Source organism: Vanessa cardui, chromosome 25 (genome assembly GCF_905220365.1).
Source record: "Vanessa cardui chromosome 25, ilVanCard2.1, whole genome shotgun sequence".
NCBI classification, from domain to species: domain Eukaryota; kingdom Metazoa; phylum Arthropoda; class Insecta; order Lepidoptera; family Nymphalidae; genus Vanessa; species Vanessa cardui.
In genome coordinates this window covers 2,171,260-2,197,915 of record NC_061147.1, presented here as the reverse complement: position 1 = coordinate 2,197,915, position 26,656 = coordinate 2,171,260, and the positions used below count along the sequence as shown (strand labels likewise).

Below are 26,656 nucleotides of genomic sequence, written 5' to 3'. Positions count from 1 at the left end.
GAGCATTCCAAATCAGCTAATACAGCTATTGTATAGTCTTTTACTAAATTTCCGTTATTAAATTAAATTAAAATAAAAGCAGTTATTTTTAATAAGGCAAATAGACGCTACAATTTTATTATATGTATAGATATAATACAATTTCCCAATAAAACTTAATTTAAGTATTGGCTATAAGATACGAAGGTGGCATTCGTAGCTTTGAACCGAGTTCAATGACCTGATGCTTAGAGGTTTTTAAATTTAATATCAAGAGAAGTCTCTCTTGCAATATTGTCACTAAATTCAATACTAAATTTTATTTGAAATGAAATATAAAATTCTGTTTATGAACAATTCGTAGACAAATATATTACTGATATTTGTTTTTGTATTAGCTTGTTTCAAATTTAAACTTAAACAAACTGAGCTGAGATGGCCCAGTGGTTAGAACGCTCCCACCTTAACCGATGATTGTGGGACCAAGCCCAGGCAATCACCGCTGAAGAGCTTAACTTGTGTTTGTAATTCATCTCGTGCTCGACGGTGAAGGAAAACATCGCGAGGGAACCTGCATGTGTCTAATTTCATATGGTCATTATTAAAAGTATTTAAAACAGAATTTAGACGAGACCGAGTCTCGTGAGCAAGGTATTCGTAGATAATGTCGAAATATCGAGTATCACCCACAACAACAACAGCCTGTAAATTTCCCGCTGCTCAGCTTATGACTAGCTCACTTTGAGGAGAAGGTTTGAAGCACATTCCACCTCAGTTCCAATGCGGATTGGTGGCCACTTACATTTATCCGAAAAAAAAAAACAAAAGAATAAGCAATATTCTAAAAACAAATCCACTGTTAATTTCAACTTTTTCTTAGTACTGTAAGTCAATAGTTAAAAGAACAAGAAAGAAAAATATTCTAAAGCATTATATCTAGGCCCCTTTATACTCGTTTAAAGGATATGTATTATTTATGATTTAGCATAAGGACGGACCTGAAAAACTACAGAGATAAATATTATTTTAAAACAGATTTTATAATTATTCTTAAAAATTGTATTAAATGGGCTGGATATAATTATGCATACATATTTGATTTTAAAATAGAATTATACAATATTCATCATATTATCTATCTCATTTTAAAAATCCTCATACTATGATACATGTTTTATTTAAAAAGGAAACAGAATCATATGATTGTGTCACTCAAAGCTTGGAAACTCAACATGCTATCAGAGTTGGATTTAAAGGTCTGGAGGCCCCCGGGCCACAAAGCAGTGGGGGCCCTAGACAAACAGAAGCGTGAACAACCTAATAATATGTAATATATATATGAGACAACATCACATACATTACTCTGATCCCAATGTAAGTAGCTGAAGCACTTGTGTTATGGAAATCAGAAGTAACGACGGTACCACAAACACCCAGACCCAAGACAACATAGAAAACTTATGGCAATCTACATTGACTCGGCCGGGAATCGAACCCGGGACCTCAGAGTGGCGTAACCATGAAAACCGGTGTACACACCACTCGACCATGGAGGTCGTCAATAATAATTATATTATCATGAATAAATTACTTTTTCATTTCAATCACTAAGCTATGATTTATTGTATCCTTAACTTTTAAAATATTAAATAATAACGTTATTATAATTTGACTATATCTCGGTATTTGTTAACTTGCTGAAAAATGTGGCCCCCACTAATGTGGAGGCCCAAGGGCAGTTGCCCCGGTTGCCCTCCCCTAAATACGGCCCTGCATGCTATAGTGCCTTAAGTTATCTTAATATAATAGGACATTTTAATTGAGTATTAAATTAAAGTGATCCCCTGCCCAAAGGTTGCCTGAAAGAGATCGCTTTTCAGCGATAAGGCCGCTTGTTGCACCTCATGTACCTTTCGTGTAACAAAAACTATATTTTTTACTTTTAATTTGGGATGCAATAAAGAATAAATAAATAAATTGATTAAAAAAAGCTTTTTATTAAATGAACATAATTTTGGCATCAGGACAGGACAGATCTTCTCGACATCTGCTTAATATTAAATAGTATTAATAATTAGGATAAATAAAACAAAATATTATTTGTAATGATTTGGTTTAATACAACACTAATTAAGTATAATTTACAATGTTTAATAAATGTAATTTAGTGTCCCACGTCGGGCGCCATTATTATATATATTCAAATAAATCACTTGATACTAATCGTAAGTGGAAATTAAGTTGTTGCTTTAGAAGTATTCGCTCGTCACATAGCTTATTGTAACTTATTTAAGTTTAAGTAACACCATTTTCACTTATCTAAGTATACAAATGTTACTAAAGATTTGACTTAAATTATAGAAAATCAAATTAAAAAAAATATTTAAGTAGTTAAATAAATTGTTTTACAATAAGCTATGCTCGATGTTGGTAACAACTTATTATGGAACAGTTGTCATATTCGTTCTTTTAAAGTAATTTTTGGGTATTGTTAAATGTGACTTTAAAAAAAAAAGATAAAATACAATTGGTAGAAATTAAGAATAAATTAAAGCGCGTGCAACTCTTTACACGTGGCAGAAGTGAAACCTCTTTGCGTCAGACACGTTTCGCTGATACATTTCTATAATATTCGAAATTCGAATTACTAATCGCGTCCAAGGAGGTTTCACATCAAAATTCAAATTAAATAAAACAATGATTCAGAAATTCAGCTCCACTGATTATTTCTAAGTTTAATTTAAATGCAAATTTGAATATAGCCCACCATACACCAGATATTTAAGTCTCTACAATACATAATTGTGATATGATTATTTTTACCCTTTTATAATTATTTGGAATAACACGATCGATTTCTATTGACTATTATTTTTAATAAATGCTTACAAGAATATTTCGAAACACTAAAAATTCTGAATTAATTAAACGTTAATTCTCATAATCAAAAAAATCAACGTTCAGAATCTGTTATCTATTATAGTGAAAATTTAACTACTAAGTATTATTTTTTTTTTCTAATTTCCCTACTACATGAACGATTTAATATGCATTTTAAGTGAACGTTTACATAAGCCTAGAATTTTAATTCCTTAAACAATTTACATTTGACAATGACGATAATGATAAATATTTACAGCGCAAAAACAATTCCATTTGATCACAATTAAAAAAAATAATAAAGTACCATAATTAAACCTATGGCACGCTATTTCAAATACCTTAAAAAAAATAAAAAATATATATATCAGATCATAAATAAATCAATTCCGTATACTTTCGTACTTACGTGTAACTATAAAAGCAATTCTGGTTGATTAAAAAAAAAAACCTTTGAGATCTGCGACAATTTCTTGTCCTTGTCAGCTTTAAGTAGAGACTATAACATGCTTTTACATTGTATCCATTGCACTACAAGTACAAAATGTAAACAATTGTACGTAACATATAATGCACTTAGTACCTTTTTAACATGGCAAACTTTTAAGACATAAGTTTTTATATAGTCTGTGGTCGATCCGTCTCTCTTTTGTTGATCTTATCCATACTAATATCATAAATGCGAAAGTAAATTTGTCTATCTATTGCACATTCAAATTACTGAACCGAATTTGATGAAATTTGGTATGGTTCTAACATCTGATGAACAAGCCTTTAACTCGAGCCGCTGGCGACTGGTATGTATATATTTTTTAAACTTGAACTTTTCAATATGTACTTTGATATAATGATTGATATTCTTACAGCCACGTTAAATCATTTACGTCATTAAAAGTTAGCAAAAAGTTTCAATTTGAATAACAAATAAAGAATATTTTCTTTTACAATATGTTTTGAAATTATTCATGTGATTTTCTGAGCACTTTTTTCGAAAGGAATATAATTAAAAAACATAGTAATCACATGAAAATTTAGTACTTGTCCATATTCGAGATGACGATTTACATTCAAAGATTCATTTATAAATTGAGTTTTGAAATATTGAATTTAGAATCGAGAAATCGAGACTTATTTATTGACAAATCGATTATTCGAAATCGATTTTCGTACAATTGTTTACATGATGTATATAATGAAATGTTGTATATAATATTGTACCACAGTAACAAAATAATAACTAACAAGGAATGGAATTCGAACGAAAACGCTATGCGTATTTACTTTATGTACGAATTAATTCTATGACAGATCAATATCACTACTTATTGTTCTTATTTGTTTATTACAAATAATGATTATACAATTTTAAATATTGATATGGACCTTTTAAGGTTAACTATCGTTGATTGATTATCCAACATTAAACCTAACACTTAAAGTAATCTCTAACAATTCGAAATATTTAACTTTAGCTATGTATTTTAATCTTAATGAAAAATAAAAACATAAAAATAGAACATTAAAACTATAATACTTCGAAATTCCCGTTAAAACCGGGCAAATAAGAATAAAAATGAAAAAAACAAAAAAAATATATTTGGTTATTCCTAAAACGTTTTATAATTTTAATTATAAAAATCCAACTGTGAACACATTAAAACACCGTCCGCTAACTTGAAATAGAGCTAAACCCGTAAATATAAATCGTATTACATACTGTGATATTACACGCTACTCTACACTATCGATTACGCGAAAAACGTCCATAATGTAATGACTACAAGAGTCACTTCGTATTGCTATAAATTCAGTTCACAATTTCCTTCATCACCGTTCAGAATTTCGAACGCTAACGGAACGTTCGATTCTGAACACGTTCGTTAATCACATCACATACGAACACGACGGTTCGTATATCACGGTCGAATATTAATACCGTTAAAATTAAAATATTATCACTTAAGATGTTAGCACAGATCATAATTCGATCGATTCTGATCGGTTATCGTTTTATTTATTTCAGCCTCTTACAAATTCTTTGTTTAGTTTATCGAGACTTACTTGTAAGTCGCTTTGCTTTTGTTATTTATTTGTCAGATCTCTGTTCGTTGAGAGAGAGGTTCTCAGCCTCGTCTTTGATGTGCGACATGGAGGGCCGGTACCGGTCTTCAGAGCGAGGGTAGTCGTCGTAGGGACTGGTCTCGCTGGAGCGATTGCTCGACGATTCCTTGTTGGAATTCTGGTAATCTCCTGGGGACATCGACAAATAAGGTCATATCGTTTAATCTACCAAAGCATCACACAAATCTTAAACTACATAGCCCAATTTCACAAATGTATGATGCTTATGATGAATATGAAAACAGTGTCGATCTAAATGTTACTTCCATTGCGTCCATGAAAAAGATCGTACTGGGCAACAAAAATGATATCTAAGTTACATCCTGTCTCATATATATATTACATAGTTTTTTATTTCCTTTTAATTAAGATTTAAATATTTTTTTAATTAGGTTAAGATGCTGATTGCTTTCTTTTAGTGCATGCTGCGTTCTTCTTCAAGTAATTGTGACACTTAGAATATAATTTTACTTTTGTTATCTTATATTATAACAATCAGTGTACATTTTTGAAGAACCAAATAAAATAAAATAAAAATTCAATTAAATTCAATTTATAACCCATTATCGAAATTTTGTATAAACTAGAGAAGTTACAAGAAATAAATAATATGATTCAAAGAATAATTTATTATTAGATGATTTGAAACGTTCTTTTTTATAATTTTTGCCACCCCTGAACTTGCTCTGTGCTCCTCATGCTCTTATCCACTAATTAAAAGCCTATTTTTTGTTAGTAGAGAACTAGGTGATCACCCTGCCGGTGGTAAGTGATCACCCATTCAGCTTCATCGGCGCCGCAAGAAATATCAACAATTCTTTAAAACCCAAATCCGTCACCAAACTTATAAATTAAAATGTTATGACTCTTGTACCTTCAGCTACACAGGCCTATCTATCCTTCAAATTGGAACACAACATAACTGAGTATTGCTGTTTAATAGTAGTAGGTAGTTTTTAATGAATAAGTTGGGTACCACATGCTTGCATAAAGCCCATAAAGCAAGCGAATTTCCCAACTACCATTTCAGTGCTTTAGCTGTTTTTTCTTTCCACGGTCGATATTGTAGATGTAAGTGATTACCTTTGTTAGAATAATCGGAAGCCTGCATCTCATTCTTGAGAGCATACAAGTTTGGTTTGATGTCTTGAGCCTCGTTGGCGCTTAGGTCTTCAGCTTTCACCTCGTGGGACGAACTGCTGTTGCCATATCCGTTCATAATCGGTGGCCGACTGTGGAAAGAGGATATCTATTGATTTCCTTTATTTAATAAACTTAGAATACACGATTTTACAAATAAAAATGGCAACGTGTCATCTATGTACAATGGTTTCAAAATTAAGATACTAATTTTTGTTATTTGTCCTGGAGCTAAAGATCAATAATTTGAGGCAGTTTTTTTGTATTCCAAGTGAAAGAATGTATACAATTCTCATAATTATCATGAAATTTTACAATCAATGAACAAGTTTAATCCTTCTTGATTAATTGTTTTTATTTAATCAACCAATTGGTACCATTGCTTTCAATGCATTTTATTTATGTTGGTACCTTACCTGTAATCATCATGTGAAGACGGATACTCTTCGCTTTGCATCATATGGTCATCACCGGACATGTAAGACAGGTTACAATCTTCCATCATGCCCTGAAATTGAATTGAAAAAATCTTTTCATTAATTTGATTGGTATTTGTGCCTCCGCTGGTGATAGGAGGGCTGATTCGTACTTTGGCCCAGAGGATGGGAACTTCGATTCAACAGAGAAATACTGCTAGCATTCTTGCCACCATTCCACGCGGTCAAGATTTATACAGTAACTATTTTTAAGCCATATTTGTATAAATTAATAATTATGAAAAACCAAAAAAAAATTAAATATAGACATATAATTTCTAAAGAAATTATTACATTAAACTAATACTGATAATGAACGCTGTCTTTAATCATCATAAAAATTCAAATAGTGACCATAATTTTTTAAATTGTCATTCTATTTACGAAACAACTAGAACTATGATCCTACTAACATAAGCCTTTGGCGTACTATTATGCAAAGATATACTCCACATAGATATGAAGATTGTAGATAATATGTATTCTACTACTTCTACTATTGTTTACTAATTGGGCATATCCCTAACGATAAGTCGAATCTTCTAAATCAGAGATCGAATTTGATAGTATTTTAAATTTTATAAAGAACACAAACTAAAATAATATTTACCTGAAGATTTCGCTTAAGAGCTTCATTGTAACTGTGTGGGCTCGTCATCATCGGTGGACTCTGAGCTCCCATGAACCTGTCGTAACATCGAATCATGTAATACACGCAAACCCAAAAAATATGCAAACTATTTCACTTGAAAATTAGATATTTAATTTTAATTGATTTAAAAAATCTTTTAACAAATTAAAAAAATAAAATGAACATCATACCCCGGCCATCAGACCTTTCGAATACTTATTTTTTTTATTTAAATAAAAAAATTGGTATTTTCTGTATCAGTGTCGAAATTGTGAAGTGTACAATTTGGAAGGTATGATACCAATTAGTTTGTACAAGTAATTTATGTAAGAGTCGAATAATGAGTGTGTATGTGTGTGTGAAAAGATAAAAGATAAAAAGATAATAAAGAATAAAATAGATAAAAAGGCAAGCATATAGAAAAAATATATGATAAAAAATCCACTAAAACTAGCATGCGACGAAATTGCAGAAGCGAAGCGAAGCCAAGACTTACCTCAAGAAGGAAGCATGCGAGTAAACACGGGGAACAAAGTAGTATTACAAGACAATCTTACTTGGGTATCCAACGACGATCTCCTTTACAGTTTAAACGCAATATACGAGTACATGCATAATAATGATCGTATTTTAAATAAACATGACGATGAAGATTTATCATCTATGATTGATTTCATTTCGAAAAATGGTGACAATACAGCAACATATCATGATTAAAGCTAATATAATCGAATCATTAAATTGTAATGTTAAAAATATATCGCAAAACAATTAACTTATAGCTTCGCAAACTAAATACGTGTGCTTATATATCTAAAAGAGACATACTATTGTTAAAAAAAATTAACGAGTTTAATCATATGTGAGATTTGAAAAAAGAATACGGATGACGATATATAAACACACGCTGTTTATTATCTATATAAACATGTGGCTAGGTACATACTAACATGACATTGTTTGTATCTAAGCTTATACAGTGACACCGTTCATTATGGTCAGAAACACCGAATCTAAGTAAAACAGAAAATCATCACTTGGAGTGATAATTTTAAGTTCATTTCGAATATTTCACATACATGAAATTCTATGTGGACGCGATCGTCCAACGATTATCGCACAATCGGTCCAATCTACGTATCGTAATTCCACATTCTAAGCGTTAATGGACCGATCGAAAAACATTTTGACTGATATATTTTGTTTTATTGCTATATATTTGTGATTCAGCATGATTTTTTTTTAAAGTAAAATTCAAATTGTATTTCAAATCTCTCGGTAATATTCGCTTCACCGCGGTCCTGTACCATGCTGAATAACGAATTGTCTATAAAGCTGGCTAATCGGATTCGTTGGACGGTCGCAGCTCAATGCGGCTGCGCCCTTACTGTGGGGGAGCGGCGTTGGGTCCCGGCGAGGGCTCATACTTCCTGGGCCGGCCGCGGCTCAGGTGCCGTCTCTTCACGAACTCCGCGTCATCCACCATCCAGAATGAGCCGAAGTCATCCTCGTAGCGCACGAAACATTTGTGCAGAGACAGGTTCGTCCGGATCGCGTTCTATAATTCATCTATCTTTAGCACATGTAAGGAAAAACGTTATCCCCATCCGTCAAATGTTACTTAATATAGTGATGTGCTTCAATCGATCAATCGTTTCGATATAACAAGTGATGATACGATGGCAGCACATTTAGATCGTCGTGGAGGTGTCGGTGAACATGCAGGGACGGCCCAAGAAGAGAGAACCCGGGATGGGAGCGATGATGGGAGCGAGGTTAATAGGCAAGCCAGAAAAATGTTATTTATCGTTGCGCTGAAACCCACGTACACACACATATAACGAAACCTAAATACAAATATTACAATCACATATTGTAACGTCGTAAGCGATGCATTGACAGTACCAGAAACGGACGTTTCGTTTACAGCGTTACTTACAAATTTAAAAATTAACTACACAAATAAATACAAATTCAAAAATCTGAAACGAGAAAAACGTTTATTTACACAATAAGAGTTAAATACATAACTAGATTAGATAGAAAATATTAAGAAGAGATTAATATGTTTAGTGTATTTTGAGTTAGTGTTGGATGTTGATAGTGTTCGAATTATCATCTTGCACCAAGAATCGAATTCAATTTCAAAAGAATTTTCATTTACGAAAATACATTAATTTGACTGTCATTTTTGGATATTAAATTTGATAAAATAAACATTTTTTTTCTTTATTAATTTATAAGATATTTTGTACGTCCAATATACCAGAGAAGTGGAAATTTTGACGTTTTAATTTGATTTTAAATTGTCTAGTGTAATTGAAGTGTTGTGATTAGTTTAGTGTAATTTGTGTAAAATGAGATGATATTTGCTAGACCATAAGTGTTGCTTGTGTTGTCATTTGGTCGTTTTGTACTTTCTAATTGACTTTAAATCGTTTAGTGTAGAATTTGAAGAGTTGTGCTTAGTTTAGTGAAATTTGTGTAAAATGAGATGATTTTTGGTAGTCTATTAGTGTCACATATATTGTATGTGGTTCGTTTTGTGCTTGATTTATTTGAATAAATTTGAAATTTTAATATTTTTTGTTAGTTAGTATGTGCTATTTAATAATCAAAATGTAATCAAATGAGTTTTTATTTGTTATAGTGTTATGTGAATGTTTAGGTGTATCATGTGTAAAAAAGTGTAATATTGAGTCATTTGGGTCAGTCATATCATTGTTATATGAAATTTGTGTGAAATTATGTTGAAGTTAAGTTTCTTCAATTACGAAACGTCTTAACACTTCGGCGTGTTTAAAGGATTGCGTGTCGTTTAAAGGGTTGACGTAATAGGTGTTTTTGTGTAAAGTTATCATACAGATATTATAGAAATGTACATTGTAGTCACAGTTATTGTGTTAGTGTAATGAGTTATATTTGTTAGTGTGAGTCGTTAGATTTTAAACATGTTTGTGTATGTATGGTATGATTGTATAACATATATTAGTGTATAAATGTCTCAAGTGTGTATTTGTGTATAAAAATTGTGTGTCAATATTTGTAAAACAATTTTGTGTGTGTAATGTTTCAGTAATTTATAGAACGATTTTTTCTAGATTTATATAAAGAGTAAAGTGTCTTATGCAGTGTTGTATAGTTGTCTTCCCATGAGATGCAATGTGAGGTTATTTATGTATATCGTGTATAATATATTTGATCATTTATATTGTGTATAATTTAGTATGTACTGTAAGGTGAATAATTGTAAATACGTCTCTGGATTCAGTGTTTAGATGTGTAGTTTTTAGTGTACTGAGTGTAATTTATGAATATTCATTCACCGTTACGGTTATATAAATTTTTAAACATAGTCTACCTTGAATAGTGTTATCATTATAAAAATGTTTTGTAGTGGAAATCACTGTCGTGATAATTGAGTTAGTGTTTAGTGTTTGTGTAAAAAAGTAATATATGTGTTTAGTGATATTTGGTATAGTATGTCCGTGTGTGTGTGTGTGTGGGAAGGTCTGCGGCGGGCGGCGGGGCGGGTACCCGTGCAGCGGCGGCGGCGCGTGCGCGGCGCGCTGCGGTCGGCGCTTGTAGAACTCGACCTCGTCCACGGTCCACACCGCGCCCTTCACGTTCTCGACGCGCATGAAGCACTTATGCAGCGACAGGTTGTGACGCACCGCGTTCTGTTCGTACTCATCTACTTGTTATGGGCTCGGTATTGCAGTGCGACGTGCGGGTCGCGAATTCGATTCCCGATTTTTTTTTTTTCTTTTTTTTTTTTTTTTACATACATTACTCTGATCCCAATGTAAGTAGCTGAAGCACTTGTGTTATGGAAATCAGAAGTAACGACGGTACCACAAACACCCAGACCCAAGACAACATAGAAAACTTACATAGGTAATCTACATCGACTCGGCCGGGAATCGAACCCGACAAATATCTGTATGATTCGGTGTCTCATACGTGTATTTGTCGTGATATGTTTTGACGTTTGCTTATCCTAGATGCAGTCTGGTCTTCGGCGATGACGTTTCGACTATTTCGATATGGCGTTTTATTTTTCCCTTGACTTATTTTAAGTGTTACAGTTATAATAGATACTACCCCTCTAAAATTATTTGTAATTATTATCTATCTATGGAATTGCAATTAATAATTGTAAAATAATTTTATTTTTGTAATCGTTATTGCAATAAAATTTTATATTCCTTTTTTTCCTACATTTATTTTTTCTTTAGACTTTAAAAGTATCAACAACGCAATCTTCTCAAAGCTTACCTTTGAAGGTAGGCTGTATTAACTATTCTCGTGTTAAACTAACTACAATTTACCTTATAATTCTGCAGCGATGTACAATTAATTTTATTCAAATGTATTAATACAGAAAAGAGCATATATCATAAGTACATTTTTTTTGCCAATTATTTTTTCTTAATTTGATATCTTACCTTCCAGGTGGCGGCGTTGCGTCTGAAGTAGCAGAATGTGGACTGGAACCAGTTGTAAATCTCGTTCAGAGTCAGCTGCTTGTCAGGAGATTCTATAATGGCCTGGAATTATAAGACAATTTGCTTATTTTGCTGTCGAAACACTTGGCCCTTGGAGTAGTAGCAAAAAGCTTCATCAAAAGTATAACACCTCGCCTCATTGCCTCCACTGGTGACAGGAGGGCTGGTTCGTTTTTTGCCCAGAGGATCGGATTGCGATTCAACGGGGATACTGCTAGCATTCTTGCCACCATTCCACGCGGTCAAGATTTATAAAGTAACTAGTTTTAGTTCGTATTTGTATATATATATTTAAGCATTTAATGTTGTTAATTCTTATCTAAACTAATATTATAAATGTGAAGGTAACTTTGTCTATCTGTCGCTCTTTCACGACCAAACCTATGAACCGAATTTGATGAAATTTGGTGTGAAGCAAACTTGAACTTCAAGAAAAAACATAATGCCTAAAATTATGCCTAAGACATAATAATCGATCTCTAAAACGCGAGCGAAGCCGTGGACGACAACGAGTATCATAATAATAAAAAAAAATTTGCTGACCGAAATACGTTTAAACAACTTATAATATTTGTAATAAATTTAATGAATTTAAGAGGTATGTAGAAACAATGGCGTCAACATAGACGTATTTTCTTCTATTCGTGTCGCGAGAAAGTCTTCTCCAACCTTTTGGTAACCTTTTACTTTTCATAATATAATCAAGATATGAGATATGCATTATTAATAATGTGTATTTCCAACCAATAATGTTTATCTACTGGAATAGAACGTTCACTTACGTTTACATTATCTGTGGAATAAGGAAGTTTTGGCGGGTTTTTATGAAAAGTTTAGGTTGGGGTGAATAAAAATGGCTCGTGTTTTCCAATTGATCACAGAAATAAATATAATTCATAAATGAATGACAAAAGATAAGCGTGAGTTGTAATGAGATACCTACTAACCCTTAAAACTAATTGTTTGGGTTAGGTACCATCCACTCATCAGATATTCTTCCGCCAAACAGTACTACCCAGTATTGTTGCATTACAGATTGAAGAGTGAGCCAGTGTAACTACAGACAAGGGTCATAACATCTTAGTTTCCAAGGTTGGTACTGCATTTTCAGCATAAGGAATGCTTCAAGCGCCATTGCCTAGGCGGTGGTGACCACTTACCATCAGGTGGTATATCATAAAAAACGGTATCTAATTAAATCTATATACATAACTTACCTGTCGGATTAACGAGGCGTATGTAAACGGCGGCCGGACGTCAGCTGTCTTGTAGAATTCGCGATTGCGTTGAATCTCTAAAAACGTTACACAATAATAAGACATATTCACTTTGTAATAACGTGCAATTTGCTTTACATACGAATATTGTTCACATTTAAATTATCGTGATAAATTTAAAAATCGAAGAGTTAGGAAAACATATTGTCTTAAACCAATCCCAAAAGGTTTAGTACCTTTAATAGATAAAAGATTAAAATCACGTAATTAATTTACTTAAACAGCAATAAAAAAAGATATTAGGACGTCAGCTTTATTGTCGAGTCAGTCATGTGAAATTAATTATTGCAATTTTTAAACAGGCAGGGCTATTCTGGAAGTCACTGTGTTTATCGATCATGAAATGTTGAAAACCGACTACGACGGTAATTATTTCATAAATGTTAAAATTATTGCACTAAATATTTGAATTTTTGCTATTTTTCACGACCATCTTCTACTAGTTTTAATTTCCCACAGAATAAAATAAAACTACAATTGCGTCAAATATAACTTGAAGTAAATTATTATTGATCCTGAAATCAACTTTTTATTCATCATCTTTATTTACTTCTCTTAGGGTGCGTCCTCCGTTATGACATCCATTGAAATGTTACATAGACTGAACATTTTCGAGAGTACCATTTTTTGGGGATATATTTAAAAATATGTGTCCATCCTTTTTTTCAAGATGGCGGGGGACAAGAGCACTACCCCACAAACTTGGGGTTAAGGTTGTATTGACCTCCCCCCCTACATGTCCACTACAATAAAATCGCGTCTCTAGCAAATGTTCGGTTTGGCCCCAAAATTGTAACATTTTAATGGACTAAGATTTTTGGAGCAAAACTGGTCCATACTGTGCTCTTTAAGTCACAGAGGGCACACCCATACGTTTCTATAAGTATCCTTATATATAATATATATTTTACCTTGTTGGACGTCTAATCCAGCTCTTTCGAGCATATAGGGTAGACCTTGAGAGAGAAGCACGATTGTTTCAATATTTGTCAATCATAATTATTATATAATCAACCTTGCCAAACGTTGACACACACTCAAATATGCTTGACTATTGTAATGACATAAGTACCAAATATCATTTGTATCAGGTAGACTTTTACGACCTGATTCAATCAGTCGAGAGACAACAATTAGCCATTTATGATAAAATTAACTTTTTGAGACTTGGAACTCGTAGTGCACTAGGCAATATGAGTCTCCGGTGACCTTTATGTCCAATGGCTTATGTCCAATCTCCTTCAAATAAGAAGATGTGACATAAGCCCCTATAATTTCTGGGACATTATACTCTATACATTATAAGAATTCGAGTACTAAGTTATGTAAGTCTAGCTCAATGTTTCAAATAGATGAGTAGAATAACAAAACTGTGATAAAACTTGCCTCCAGCTATAGCGACTCCGGATTTGTCGGACACGCGACGTCTGACCGGACCGGGAGAAGCGCCTTCGCTGGCGGGACCTGAAAAGAAGAATATCTTCTTGACCTCGGGCCAAAACTTACGTAGCATTTCTTACCTTTTCTTTTTTATACAAAGCAATTACAACGTATCCGAAGCTTTTTAAAATGTATTCAAATTTATGAATATTCTAATTTATCACCTCTTCTTCACTACACTAAAAAATCGACTATTAGCTTTAACGATATTTAAATTCTTCATACTTTGTAACTTTATTACTACAGATTGTTTAGTAGCCATTTGTTTTGGTTCAAAGCCTTACTTAATCTAGTAGCTAGTGGGATCTGGAGTTATAATTCCTAAAAGATGACAGATAAAACCGCTGCACCACATTTGATGAAATAGGCTACTTTTTATGCCTCACATCTGAAGATCAACCCCTAAAACTGCATAGGTATATATTGCATAAGAGCGTCACCCACCGTGCGGCAGCTTGGCGTGGTGCGAGTCGCGCGCGGCGTGCAGGTGTCGCATCATGGCGGCGAGGCGGTCGCGCTCGCGCCGCAGCTGCAGCTCGAGCTGGGCCACCACCTGCATCTGCACGCGCGCCTGCGCCGCCGAGCGGTCGTCCAGCGTGTGCGCGCCCTCCAGGTGTCTGCAACGCCACTCATGATCGGAACCGGTACCGGTATCGTCGGATTGGGTATGACGACCTCCATGGTCGAGTGGTGTATACACCGGTTTTCATGGGTACGCCACTCTGAGGTCCCGGGTTCGATTCCCGGCCGAGTCGATGTAGATTACCATTAGTTTTCTATGTTGTCTCGGGTCTGGGTGTTTGTGGTACCGTCGTTACTTCTGATTTCCATAACACAAGTGCTTCAGCTACTTACATTGGGATCAGAGTAGTGTATGTGATGTTGTCTCATATTGGGTATACATATATAGCCGTAGCAGAACAATGGACACGATTTGATGAAAGTCAACATACAATTTGTCTTTATAATTCTCGTGCTCAGCGTGAGGAAACCTGCATGTGACAAATTTCATAGAAATCATGCCACATGTGTATTCCCGCATTGGAACAGCGTGGTGGATTATGTTCCAAAACTTCTCCTCAAAGGGAGAGGAGGCCTTTAGCCTAGCAGTGGGAATTTACAGACTGTTGTTGTTGTTCCATACATGTACGAAATGTAATCTTGCAAATTTTTGACATACATATATAATAACATGTATATACTGAAATTCGAAGCTATAAGTTATAGTACGATAGAAAATTGGTACTCACTTGAGGAAGGCTTGAAAGTCTTCAGCCAGAGCATCACAGCCGGGCCATTTGCAGACACCACGCCCGAATAGCGGATGCTCTTCTATCTCACTACCCCAGAGCATTAAACCTGCAAATTTTCGGGATCTCGGTATTTTGTTCAATTCACGATAAAATAACATTAAAATAACAATTAAATCCACCTCACAATGTATGAAGTAAGACCAATGTCTTACTTTTATTATATCTATCAGTTTATTTCATCAGTTTATTTTATTAAAATTTTTCAATAAAAACGATGAAATAAACTGATAAATATAATTGATGGATTCTAGATAGATCGATCTTAAATTCTAGATATTTAAGCTTTAAGAATTTATAATAACATCTAATAATAATACTTCTAAGCTGTCATTTCTATCTAATATTTAGAAGATGATTGTTGAAAAAAAAATTCATAAACTTTAACCAAATGACCAACTCGTATTTCTATCAGATATTTAGAAAAAGATTGTTGTAACCAAAAAGTTATTTCAGAAACTTTAACCAAATGACCAACTTATAAACAGTGATTTTCAAGTTGCTCTTCAAGTATTTAGGAGTCAAACCTGGAGGAGCATTGGGTGGTACAGAGAGAGGCGCGTGCATTAAATACTGCCGCTGGACCGCCTGGAGTTGCTGTACTAGCTGTTGCTGTTGAGCACCAAGTTGCTGCTGTAGAGAGCCTGTGGAATTAAGATTAAGCTACTGTTCCAGAATAGTTGACTGAGCTGAGATGGCCCAGAGGTTAGGACGCTTAACCGGTGATTGCGGGTGCAAGCCCAGACAAGTGTCACTGAATGTTAATGTGTTCAATTTGTGTTTATGATCCATCTCGTGCTCGTGAAGGAAAACATCGTAAGGAAACCTGCATGTGTCTAATTTCAACGAAATTCTGCCACATGTGTATGCCACCAATCCGCATTGGAACAGCGTAGTGAAATATGTTTTGGACCGTCTCCTCAAAGGGAGAGGCTTTAGCACAGTAGTGGGAAATTGACAGGGTGTTTTTGTGGTGTTGTTTCAAGACTAACACTAGCAGAGAGTCCATGTTAAAAATGACACCACATTGTCATAAGGAATTTTATGGTAATTATTAACGTTTTTTTCTTTTCTTAAGGTTATATGTCCAGTTTGTTCACATTTATTTGGTGCCTTTGGTGTCACTGACCTGGAGAACTGTCCGGTGGCTGCATATGCGATTGTGAGAGCAAATTCAGATTGATCTGGTCCTGCAGTCGAGATTGCTCTAGTTGCCGTTTTGCAGCTTCAGACGACATGTGCTGTAGATCATTAAACTGATTTCATAAAGCGTTGAGCTAACTTAACGTTTAACTTATCATTTGATCTTGAAAATGATAATGCACTCCTAACAAATTTCTGTCAAGACGGCTCTTTTTATTTTTAAGCGAGTTCAGACAGGGACTTAGAGGACTGAATCTTGGGACATTAAAAGCCTTTTCGAATTAAATGTATACTTCGTTCATGAAGGCTTTAACGAGCAGATACAACCGAGAAGAAATGACAAGAAACTCAGTAGTTACTCTTTTTCTAAATTTGAAATACAAAGTTATATTAGCTAAATGTCCCAATGGTTATTAATTTTTCAATAATGTGAATATTTATTTCAGTAGCCAATGACTCTTTAATTTTCCTGATGCATCTAAAGCCATATGATTAACAACCAAATAAAAAAAATCAAAACCTAATAAGGAATATAATAAATACTGTAATTTATATTATCAATTTTAAATATTACATTTATGAGGAAAAGAATGAGAAATTGAGGAGGAAGATGTGTCTTTTTATCTTTAACAAAACTCTAAAAATTATTTTAAGCATTCTTATAACAACTCATTTCATATTCTAACCTGCTTCTGCATATGGTGCTGGTGAAACAGCCGTTGCTTCATCAAAGCCTGCAGCTGCGAATGCTGGTCCAGCAGCTGCATTGCAAGTAGATCTGGAGCCACTAGTGGGAGGGGGGAACGTGGAGGCGCGCTGCTGCTCCCAGCTGGAGAAACTGGTGCTGGACTGGACTGTGCCGAACCTCCAGCTGGCGAAGGTGGGGCTGATGCCTGTGGAAACATAATATTGGAAAAGTCCTATGTAAATGTCATAAAAACATTTACAATTACTTTTGGTGATGATATTTTAGAATCAACAGAAATTAAACCTTTTTTTAAAGATGTATTTAATACTTATGAAAAAAAATCTTTTCTATTAAATAACTTTTTCTGTTACACTAACTAATTGATAACAGTGGAGAGTTAGAAGGTACTTATACATGGATATAGGCTAGAAAAACGATTAGTAATACTAATAATAACTTTCTATTTGTGTTTTTTTTATGGTATAGGTTGGCGGACGAGCATATGGGCCTGATGGTAAGTGGTCACCATCACCCATAGACAATGATGCTGTAAGAAATATTAACTATCCCTACATCGTCAATGTGCCACCAACCTTGGGAATTAAGATGTTATGTCCCTTGTGCCTGTAGTTACACTGGCTCACTCACTCTTCAAACCGGAACACAACAGTACTGAGTACTGTTATTTGGCGGTAGAATAACTGATGAGTGGGTGGTCTCTAAACAGACGGGCTTGCACAAAGCCCTACCACCAATAAAGTGTTGATATTGTTCGTAATCTTACACGTGCGAGTGAGAGCGGCTCATTGCTGGGTGGCGGGGAGCGTCGCGGCGGCGAGCTGCGCCTGCGACGCCGAGCGTCACCTCCCCACCTGCCGGTCTCCTCCCTACAAACGCAACACACTCAACTTCACGTCTCAACTGTATAACCTCCTTTTGACTACCTCCGTGGTCGAATAGTGTATACACTGGTTTTCATGGGTACGCCACCCCGAGGCCACGGGTTCCCGGCCGAGTCGATGTAGAAAATTTATTAGTTTTCTATGTTCCCTTGGGTCTGGGTATTTGTGGTACCGTCGTTAATTCTGATTTTCCATAACATTCATTTCAATATCGCCTTGCATATTATGCAATTTAAAATTTGCATATTTTATATTTTTAATTGCTATAACCCCGTTAATTACATTCAAATCGGGAAGACAAATGTTTTCTCAGATCAAACAATACAAAAAAATAAATTCATTATGATTTTTTGACATTAATTGTTATTGAGTGTTCTTATATCGTAAATATGATAATTTCAAAATTATATTCTGGTTGTAATCTTTAAAATTTAGAATGACCAATTCATCAAAATGGGGTATTCAATAGTTAATCTTATTCTCATAAGCTCTTATCGGTCTTACCTGTCTAAGCAGCGGTCCAGCTCGAATGAGTTGAGTGGCGGCGGTTTGGCTGTCCCACCCGTGCTTGAGTTCAGTACCGGCTCCGGACCCTGAGAAGAAAAAAAACAATCTAAATTTAGAACACATGTGACATAAGCCCTTATTTGAAAAACGAACATTCGATGAAAAGAATTAAATTTACTACACATGTAACATAAGCCTATCTGAAAAAGAAACATTCGAATTCGATTTTCAAAATTTTCGTATTCCATTTTTGAGTATATACACGAAAAACGAATCAAATTTAGAACACATGTCACAAAAGCCTTTATTTGAAAGAGGAACATTCGAATTCGGTTTTCAAATTTTACAGACATTTTTAATTCCATTTTTAAAATAATTAAGTACATCGCTAATTAGATAATATCCACATATAATTAATATGTACTAATGGGACGCGAAACTTCGCGTTTATTCAAAATAAATTTATTTATTTCATTTCATTGAACTGCAAGTCACTCTACATTTTGCGCCAAATTATAAAGTACTATTTAAATGAATTTTTTAAAGGCGAATAGTGTACATTAGTTCCGTCAAAATTGAAGTTTTTTTGGTAACAATTTACAATAATTTTGTTTACGTTTTTCATTTTTTTATTACACCGTAGCATAGCTTTCGAACCTGCCAGTAACTATTTACCACGATTTAAAATTAATTCTTTTTTAAATTATAAAAATAAAATCTGCACATCTACGGCTACAGTTCATCAAAACGAGACCATAACCATGATTTTTTATATGCAGCTATCATCCCATAATCACTGGAATCATTTTTTTTTATGGTATAAGTTGGCCGACTAGCATATGGGCCACCTGATGTCAAGTGGTCACCATCACCCATAGACAATGACGCTGTAAGAAATATTAACTATTCCATACATCGTCAATGTACCACCAACCTTGGGAACTAAAATGTTATGTTCCTTGTGCCTGTAGTTAATCGGCTTAGTCTAATAATATATATTGATATATAAAGATATAAATTAATAAGGTTTTATAAAAAAAAAAAATTTTTTTTCTAAGAATACTTTTCATTTTATAGAAGCTGAACACACTTAGCTTATAATCCCATAATGATCATCCCTTTGAAAGCGCATAAGACATTTATATATATTTTTATAAACAGTATTAACCAAATAATGACTGGCAGGCTGGCAATAGTACTGGATGGATGGATGGTACACCACAAACAGTGACACTGGCATTTCAAACATTCGTTACAGCATCAGATGCCACCAACCTTGGGAACTAAGATGTTATGTCCCTTGTCTTGTCCCTTGTGCCTGTAGTTACACTGTAAACCTTCAAAACGCAACAAAAATACCATGCTTTTTGGTGGCAGTTTATGAGTGGGTGGTACCCATACAATGCCATATAGAATAATCATGATAGATCTAAGCAAACTATTCGCTAATACTGTGCTAATTCTTAGTACGTGTCTTTGTTTGACGAATAAGTAAATATTATATAAGGTATGTACATCACTGTCCGCTATTTCAAGCTAAAGATAATATTTTAGGTATCCTATAATAAATAATTCGTAACTTTAAATCATGGTTTTACAAAATTTATTGAACATAAAGCTACCAGTTTTAAATGTACATTTAATTAAAGTAACTGAGTTTAAATTCGGAGCGTTCATACTTTGTAGCGTCAGATGCCTCGTGTAACGTATAAAAACAAGGTTATGTAATTATTATTATAATAATATTTATCAGGCTTTATTTAAAAATAAACATATTAAATTTAAGGTTAATAATAACGTCTGTAAATATAAAACAAATATTAGCTATTTATTATTTTATGATTCATTTAAATAATATTCATTATATTTACAAACAGATCGATATCGTCCATTCAACATAATTAATATTATGATGTATGGAGTTTTATGATATTTAGCAAAATATACCAGTGTTCAAGACAAGGGTTGCCAGCGTTTGATTTTTTTTTTTTTATTATTACTTCTTATGTGGCACGGTTTACGGACGAGAGTGAAAAGACGCATGACAGTTAGGCACAGTTCACTCGATATTGAAGAAATAATAAAATAATAAATATTGGACAACATCACGTACATTACTCTGATCCCAATGTAAATAGCTAAAGCACTTGTGTTATGGAAAATCAGAAGTAACGACGGTACCACAAAAGTAATGAACTTTTTCTACATCGACTCGGAGGGGCGGACCCATGAAAACCGGTGTACACACTACTCCACCACGGAGGTCGTCTAAAGAAAGAAAAAATTAAACGTGAAGAGAAAAACAATTTCACAGTTTTCAGTGTTTGTAAAGTGCCAAACCACACGTAAAAAGAGTAGGTACTTTACTGATTATTTTATAAAGACATACTTATTTTGTAAAGTCATATATGTATAGGCTTATGTTTGTAATATTTCTTTTGTTATAAAAGAGAGCTATATATTATGTCGACGCCAAGTCGCCAGGGGATTAGAGCAAGACTTGCTATCATAAGTTTTGTTAAAATGATGATCAATCCTACAAAAACCAATATGGCATATATAGGAATCCTATCACATCACAAAAATGAAAATAGCATTTTATATAGTGTTTCAAAAGAGTTTTACTTAAACGTTCTCAAAATTCAATACCAAGTAATTGGTAGTTTTCTATTTGTATTGTCAATTATAAATTACAATTCAGTTTTGAAAGGGTGGAAGTCCTAAATTATTTCTTTAGAAATTCGACCATTTTAATTTGGAGAAACTGGTGAAATTATGGCATAAACTCCAAACATGATCTTCTGTCAACCCAATGAGATATTCAGTCTTCAATTAGTTCATTCATTCAATCATAGATTCGTCATTTTATTCTTCTTATGTTTCTTATTATGTTTATCATTTATTCATACATTATAGCCAGAAGAGCTCGTAATGAACTTTTCCATTGAGGTTCAGATCCATAGCTACTGATTGTTATCAAAACATTTGTTAACAATGGACAAGTTTAGGTAGAATAAATCTCGAAGGGATACTGACTCACACATTTCTACTAGGCAGATGACCTTTCCTGAAAAAATGAGCATAATTGCGCAACGATTTTGACTATAGCTACATTGTTTATTCTTATAGTAGTATTTGTGGTACCTTGGTGTATTCCAACCACTTACCATTTAAGATTAAGTCAATGTTACAGAAATAAGCGACTTATCATCTTAAATGCTGTAGTTTGATGAATTAGTTTCCGTAAAATAGCCTGATAGAAAACACCCTGTTTATAAAAGTAACTATTATAAGTATTATTATCCTTATGTTAGTTTAGTACTAGATGTTGTAAATGAGAATATCTTCTGTAGGTAAACGAAGAGCTAGACCCAAAGTTCGATAGAGAGATGACATTTTGCAGGAAGACAATTCATGGACACGGCGAAAGACATATTTTGTGGTAGGATTTTGTACCCTAATTTTTTCAATCACTTAGATCAAGATACCTGTCACAGATTGGTTTAGCAAGACAACAACAGCAACTGAGGGAATGGACTCTAAACCGATCAATAAATACGGATTAAATGAGCTCACTTGAATCACAAGGAAGGGAGGGTTATCTCGAGTGTGTAGGTAGATATTTTCAAGAGATTATTAATTCAATTTTCAGGCATTTTTTAAGATTTGTGTAGTATTTTGATTGGGCTTTACTGTGACTAGTTAGGTTTTATGTACTCGGCACATATTCTACCATCAAATTGTATATATTTGTATGATGATGTACTGGTTTAAAGGAAAGTGTGCCTGTGTAACGACAGTCGTAAGCATTGGTGATAGGAAAGATGCATATTCCTGGCAGCAACGATGTCTATTGACAATTTAGACCACTTGCTTATTCAATTCCGCCTGCATATAACAAAAAGTAGAGAGGTAAATGGAAGTAAATCAAAGTAAAGTAGTAGCCCGTAAATTACCACTGCTGGGATAAAGCCTCCTCTCCTATTAAGGAGAGGGTTTTGAACATATTCCACCACGCTGTTCCAATGAGGGTTGGTGGAATGCACATGTGGCAGAATTTCAATGAAATTAGACACATGTAGGTGACCTCACGATTTTTCACCGCCGAGCACGAGATGAATTATAAATACAAATTAAGCACACATATATATATAGTGGTTGCCTGCCTGTTGCTTGCCTGGGTTTGGACCCGAAATCATCAGTTAAGATGCACGACTAACCACTGGGCCCTCTCGACTCATAAAAATGGAAGTTGTAGGAACAAAGTAAACCTAATTTCGACTTATCCTGTGCTTTTGCTTACTTTAACGTATCATTTAGTTTTTTATAAACTTTAAGAAAAGCAAAATGCATATTAATAACAATCTCTTTGAAAAAAACCTCATTAAGCAAAATATTCTTTCTAATATGAATAGGTCCAATATTTTTGGGTAGGTTTTAGGAATTTTTGAGACTTTTTAAATTTGATGACGAAGCTCATGCACAAAGCCTTACAATGAAAAATCTGATAGATTTTTCTTTAACAAATATTATCCGACCAAAACAAAATACAACGCAAGGAAAATATGAATCCCAGTCAATGTATATATAACGGCAGCCCTACAATAAAGACCAACTTGAAAAAATAGTTAATATGTTATTGAAGTGGGTAGCGAGATATAAACATATTTGCACTATGAGCTCAATGTTTTGACGTCTTGTGTAAACATTGACTAGCAAGTGTTCAATGTAAACTATTTTATGTGACCATTTTTAATAATAACGATATGTATGCGAGTATATGTTATACGAGACGACGATTATGAAAGTCGTATGTGATTTACAAAACGTTGTATGTGACGTCATACGATCCATACACAACGAAGGATCAGTTTTGTTTTCTGTTTCAATTTTTGTTTAGGGCAAACACCAATAGTTTGATTTTATAGGAGTTTTAAAACATTCTAGAAACCGATCCATTGCTTTCATTATTCCTATGCCTACATTTTTAATGGTATATAGTGACTAATATGCCACCAATTTGGGCACTAAGCTGTTATGTTCCTTGTACCTGTAGTTACATTGCTCAATCATCTTTCAAACCGGAAAACAACAATATTGAGTACTGATGTTTGGCGGTAGAATATTTGATGAGTGAGTACCTAACCAGACGGGCTTTCACAAAGATGACCAAAGTTAAGAATTCGTCGAAATATTGGCCAATAGTTGGCCACTAAATACACGCATACTAGTAATGTAGTGTTACGTCAAGTCAAGTGTAGCTTTGCGCACACTGACATAATAAAGTTGGCTTTTCTGATTTAGTTAGTCTTGTAGTGCAAAAATCTGTAAATAATAAAAAGGCCCTAGGCCTATAGGCCCAAGATCTGGCACTTACTTAGCTCTAAGACTGAATCTAGCAGTTCAGAGGTGAAGCTAGCTGAAGTGAAACGCAAGTGTCTTTTTTACGGAGGAATTTTTATAACTCTAAATAGAGATACTGTAATTGGTAAGAAGCCCTAATCTAACAGTTCCTTGAGGGTATAATACTAAAATGGAAGGCTTGTCCTAATGCAGGGTGTGTAGTGACCAAAAACCCGGGCATTACGCTTTGCATCCTGCTTCTTACCGATGATGTAGTCTTGAATCATCGAAATTGGGCCAACGAAATATTTTTGGCTCGAGTGGTCACCTTGACTGCCTGAGTCTGTTAATAAGGGCACTGATAATAAGTTACTGCCCATGATTTGGTTTTGATAGAAATATAAACAAATCCTGAAAACGTCCCTCGCTTTTGAGTTTTTAGTCTAGTAGTTACTCTTTATTAGCAGGCTCGAAATATTTGGCAATGCGAAAAATAACGTGTCAATTATTGTAATTATTATATACCATGAGTTCAAAAATGGTCATTATTAAAGATAGTTGAAAAAAATCCATAAATAAAAATGCATTTTTCAAACGTTTGTCACGTGACACAAAACGCTCCTGATTGGCCGGGCCTAACTTGTTAACCTTGCTTGCCTACTATATATACCACAGATTAAAATACAGGCAAGTGACATCACCGACCCCATTGCAGTGCCATATTGTCCAAGTAGTCTTTTCGCGCATTATTTAAATATGGAATTTTTTATTTGATATTTTTCGGCAAATATGTACTAGAAATAAAAAAAACTACTTTTACTGGGCTCTTTAACCTCTACTAAATAATATAAAATTGATTTTAAAAACCAGTCAACTAGCCTATTATGAATCAAAGTGTACTTTTATTATAAAAGTTAATAAAACAAACAATTAATACACGATAAAAGTGAGTCTCGCACGTTTCATCGAAAACAATTAATAAACAATTATAATCGCTTACAAAGTATTTCTTCTTGTGTCACGTAGCTGTAAATAAATTCATGGACGTGATATTATTATGATTACATTTTAAAGAAGAAATTTCAACGATACATAACGTTCGAAAATGCTTCATTTACGGAAATGTTTGTGTGAAATGTAAACAATGGATTTCGTTGTATTTCCTTAAATTTGGCTTTGGTTTTTATATGTAATAAATACCTATTTAATATTGTACCTAATCTTAACTAATGTCGGTATATTTAGTAACCAATAGTTCTGAAGTTCAATGTTTAAAGTTATTGCCGATTCTTCTGATAGGGTATCAATAAATAAGTGTAATGCTAATAAAAGTAATACATCATCATTACATAATATAAAACTAAGTCGCTTACTGCTGTCTGATTGTATGCTTAGATCTTATAAATTACGCAACTGATTTTGATGCTGTTTTTTTAATAGATATAGTGATTCGAAAGGAAGGTTTTTGTATGTAATTCATGGACAATATTACTAAGAAACAGAGATAATTTTAAAAGTTTCTAATGTGATGTAAATAAACACATCTTTTGTAGTATAATAAAAGAGTAGCTACTGAGTTTCTTGGCGGTTCTTTTCAGTAGAATACATTCATACAATACTTTCCGAACCGGTTTTAGCTTCACTTAATTGTAAAATGACGATTCAAAAGTGCTTGTAAAAGCCTACTTGAATAAAGTTTATTTTAATTTTGATTTTAATATTTAGTATCAGTATTTTATCCGTGCGAAGCTAGGCGGGTCACTAGTACTGAGTAAAGGAATTTCATTTGATTTGTTAATATAAAAAAAAAATAACGATAGCCACTTTGATTCGATAGTTCGTCCTGCGATTCAAACGTACCCCATAAACATATACAAACACATATACACACTCACGCACACAGAGATTGAAGTCCATAGTGAATCGTCGAATTCCATATTTTGATTTTTGTGTAATACACCAAAAACAAAATATACAACACTCTACACTTTTTTTATACAGTTAGTATCAGTTGACGTTATAGTTTCTTATCAGATTCTTGAAGTAGTGACGTATTATGTATTATGACATGACCTTACGGACTATCTAACACAAAAAAAGTTCAGATCGAAACTTTAATTCCTGAGATTAACGCACATAAACAACTAGCTTTACCAGCTACCCGCGACTTTGCTCGAGAAAATATGACATATTTACAAATTAACTTACAATATTACATTGATAAGACCTCTTTGTTTACTAATTTTTTTCATATTATATGTAACCTATGTCCTTTCTCAGGCTCTAGACTATTTGAGTACAAACTTTCATT

The 26,656-nt window shown here is 33.8% G+C and overlaps 1 protein-coding gene across 1 annotated transcript in view; it reads right to left on the bottom strand.

Annotated features, from left to right (window-relative positions):
* Window positions 1–2,075: 2,075 nt before the first annotated feature.
* Window positions 2,076–26,656, bottom strand: part of LOC124540419 (forkhead box protein P3) — an 82,946-nt gene continuing 58,365 nt past the window's right edge. The window contains exons 4-18 of the mRNA XM_047117953.1: window positions 19,000–19,088; window positions 18,378–18,480; window positions 17,592–17,798; window positions 16,892–17,003; window positions 16,290–16,406; window positions 15,703–15,811; window positions 14,897–15,069; window positions 14,399–14,476; window positions 12,953–13,029; window positions 11,676–11,777; window positions 10,765–10,907; window positions 7,207–7,282; window positions 6,537–6,628; window positions 6,064–6,212; window positions 2,076–5,109 (exon numbers count right to left, since the gene is read on the bottom strand). Of these exons, the coding sequence (XP_046973909.1) occupies window positions 4,946–5,109; window positions 6,064–6,212; window positions 6,537–6,628; window positions 7,207–7,282; window positions 10,765–10,907; window positions 11,676–11,777; window positions 12,953–13,029; window positions 14,399–14,476; window positions 14,897–15,069; window positions 15,703–15,811; window positions 16,290–16,406; window positions 16,892–17,003; window positions 17,592–17,798; window positions 18,378–18,480; window positions 19,000–19,088 (1,791 nt within the window). The 3' untranslated portion in view covers window positions 2,076–4,945. The remainder of the gene's footprint in view (window positions 5,110–6,063; window positions 6,213–6,536; window positions 6,629–7,206; window positions 7,283–10,764; window positions 10,908–11,675; window positions 11,778–12,952; window positions 13,030–14,398; window positions 14,477–14,896; window positions 15,070–15,702; window positions 15,812–16,289; window positions 16,407–16,891; window positions 17,004–17,591; window positions 17,799–18,377; window positions 18,481–18,999; window positions 19,089–26,656) is intronic.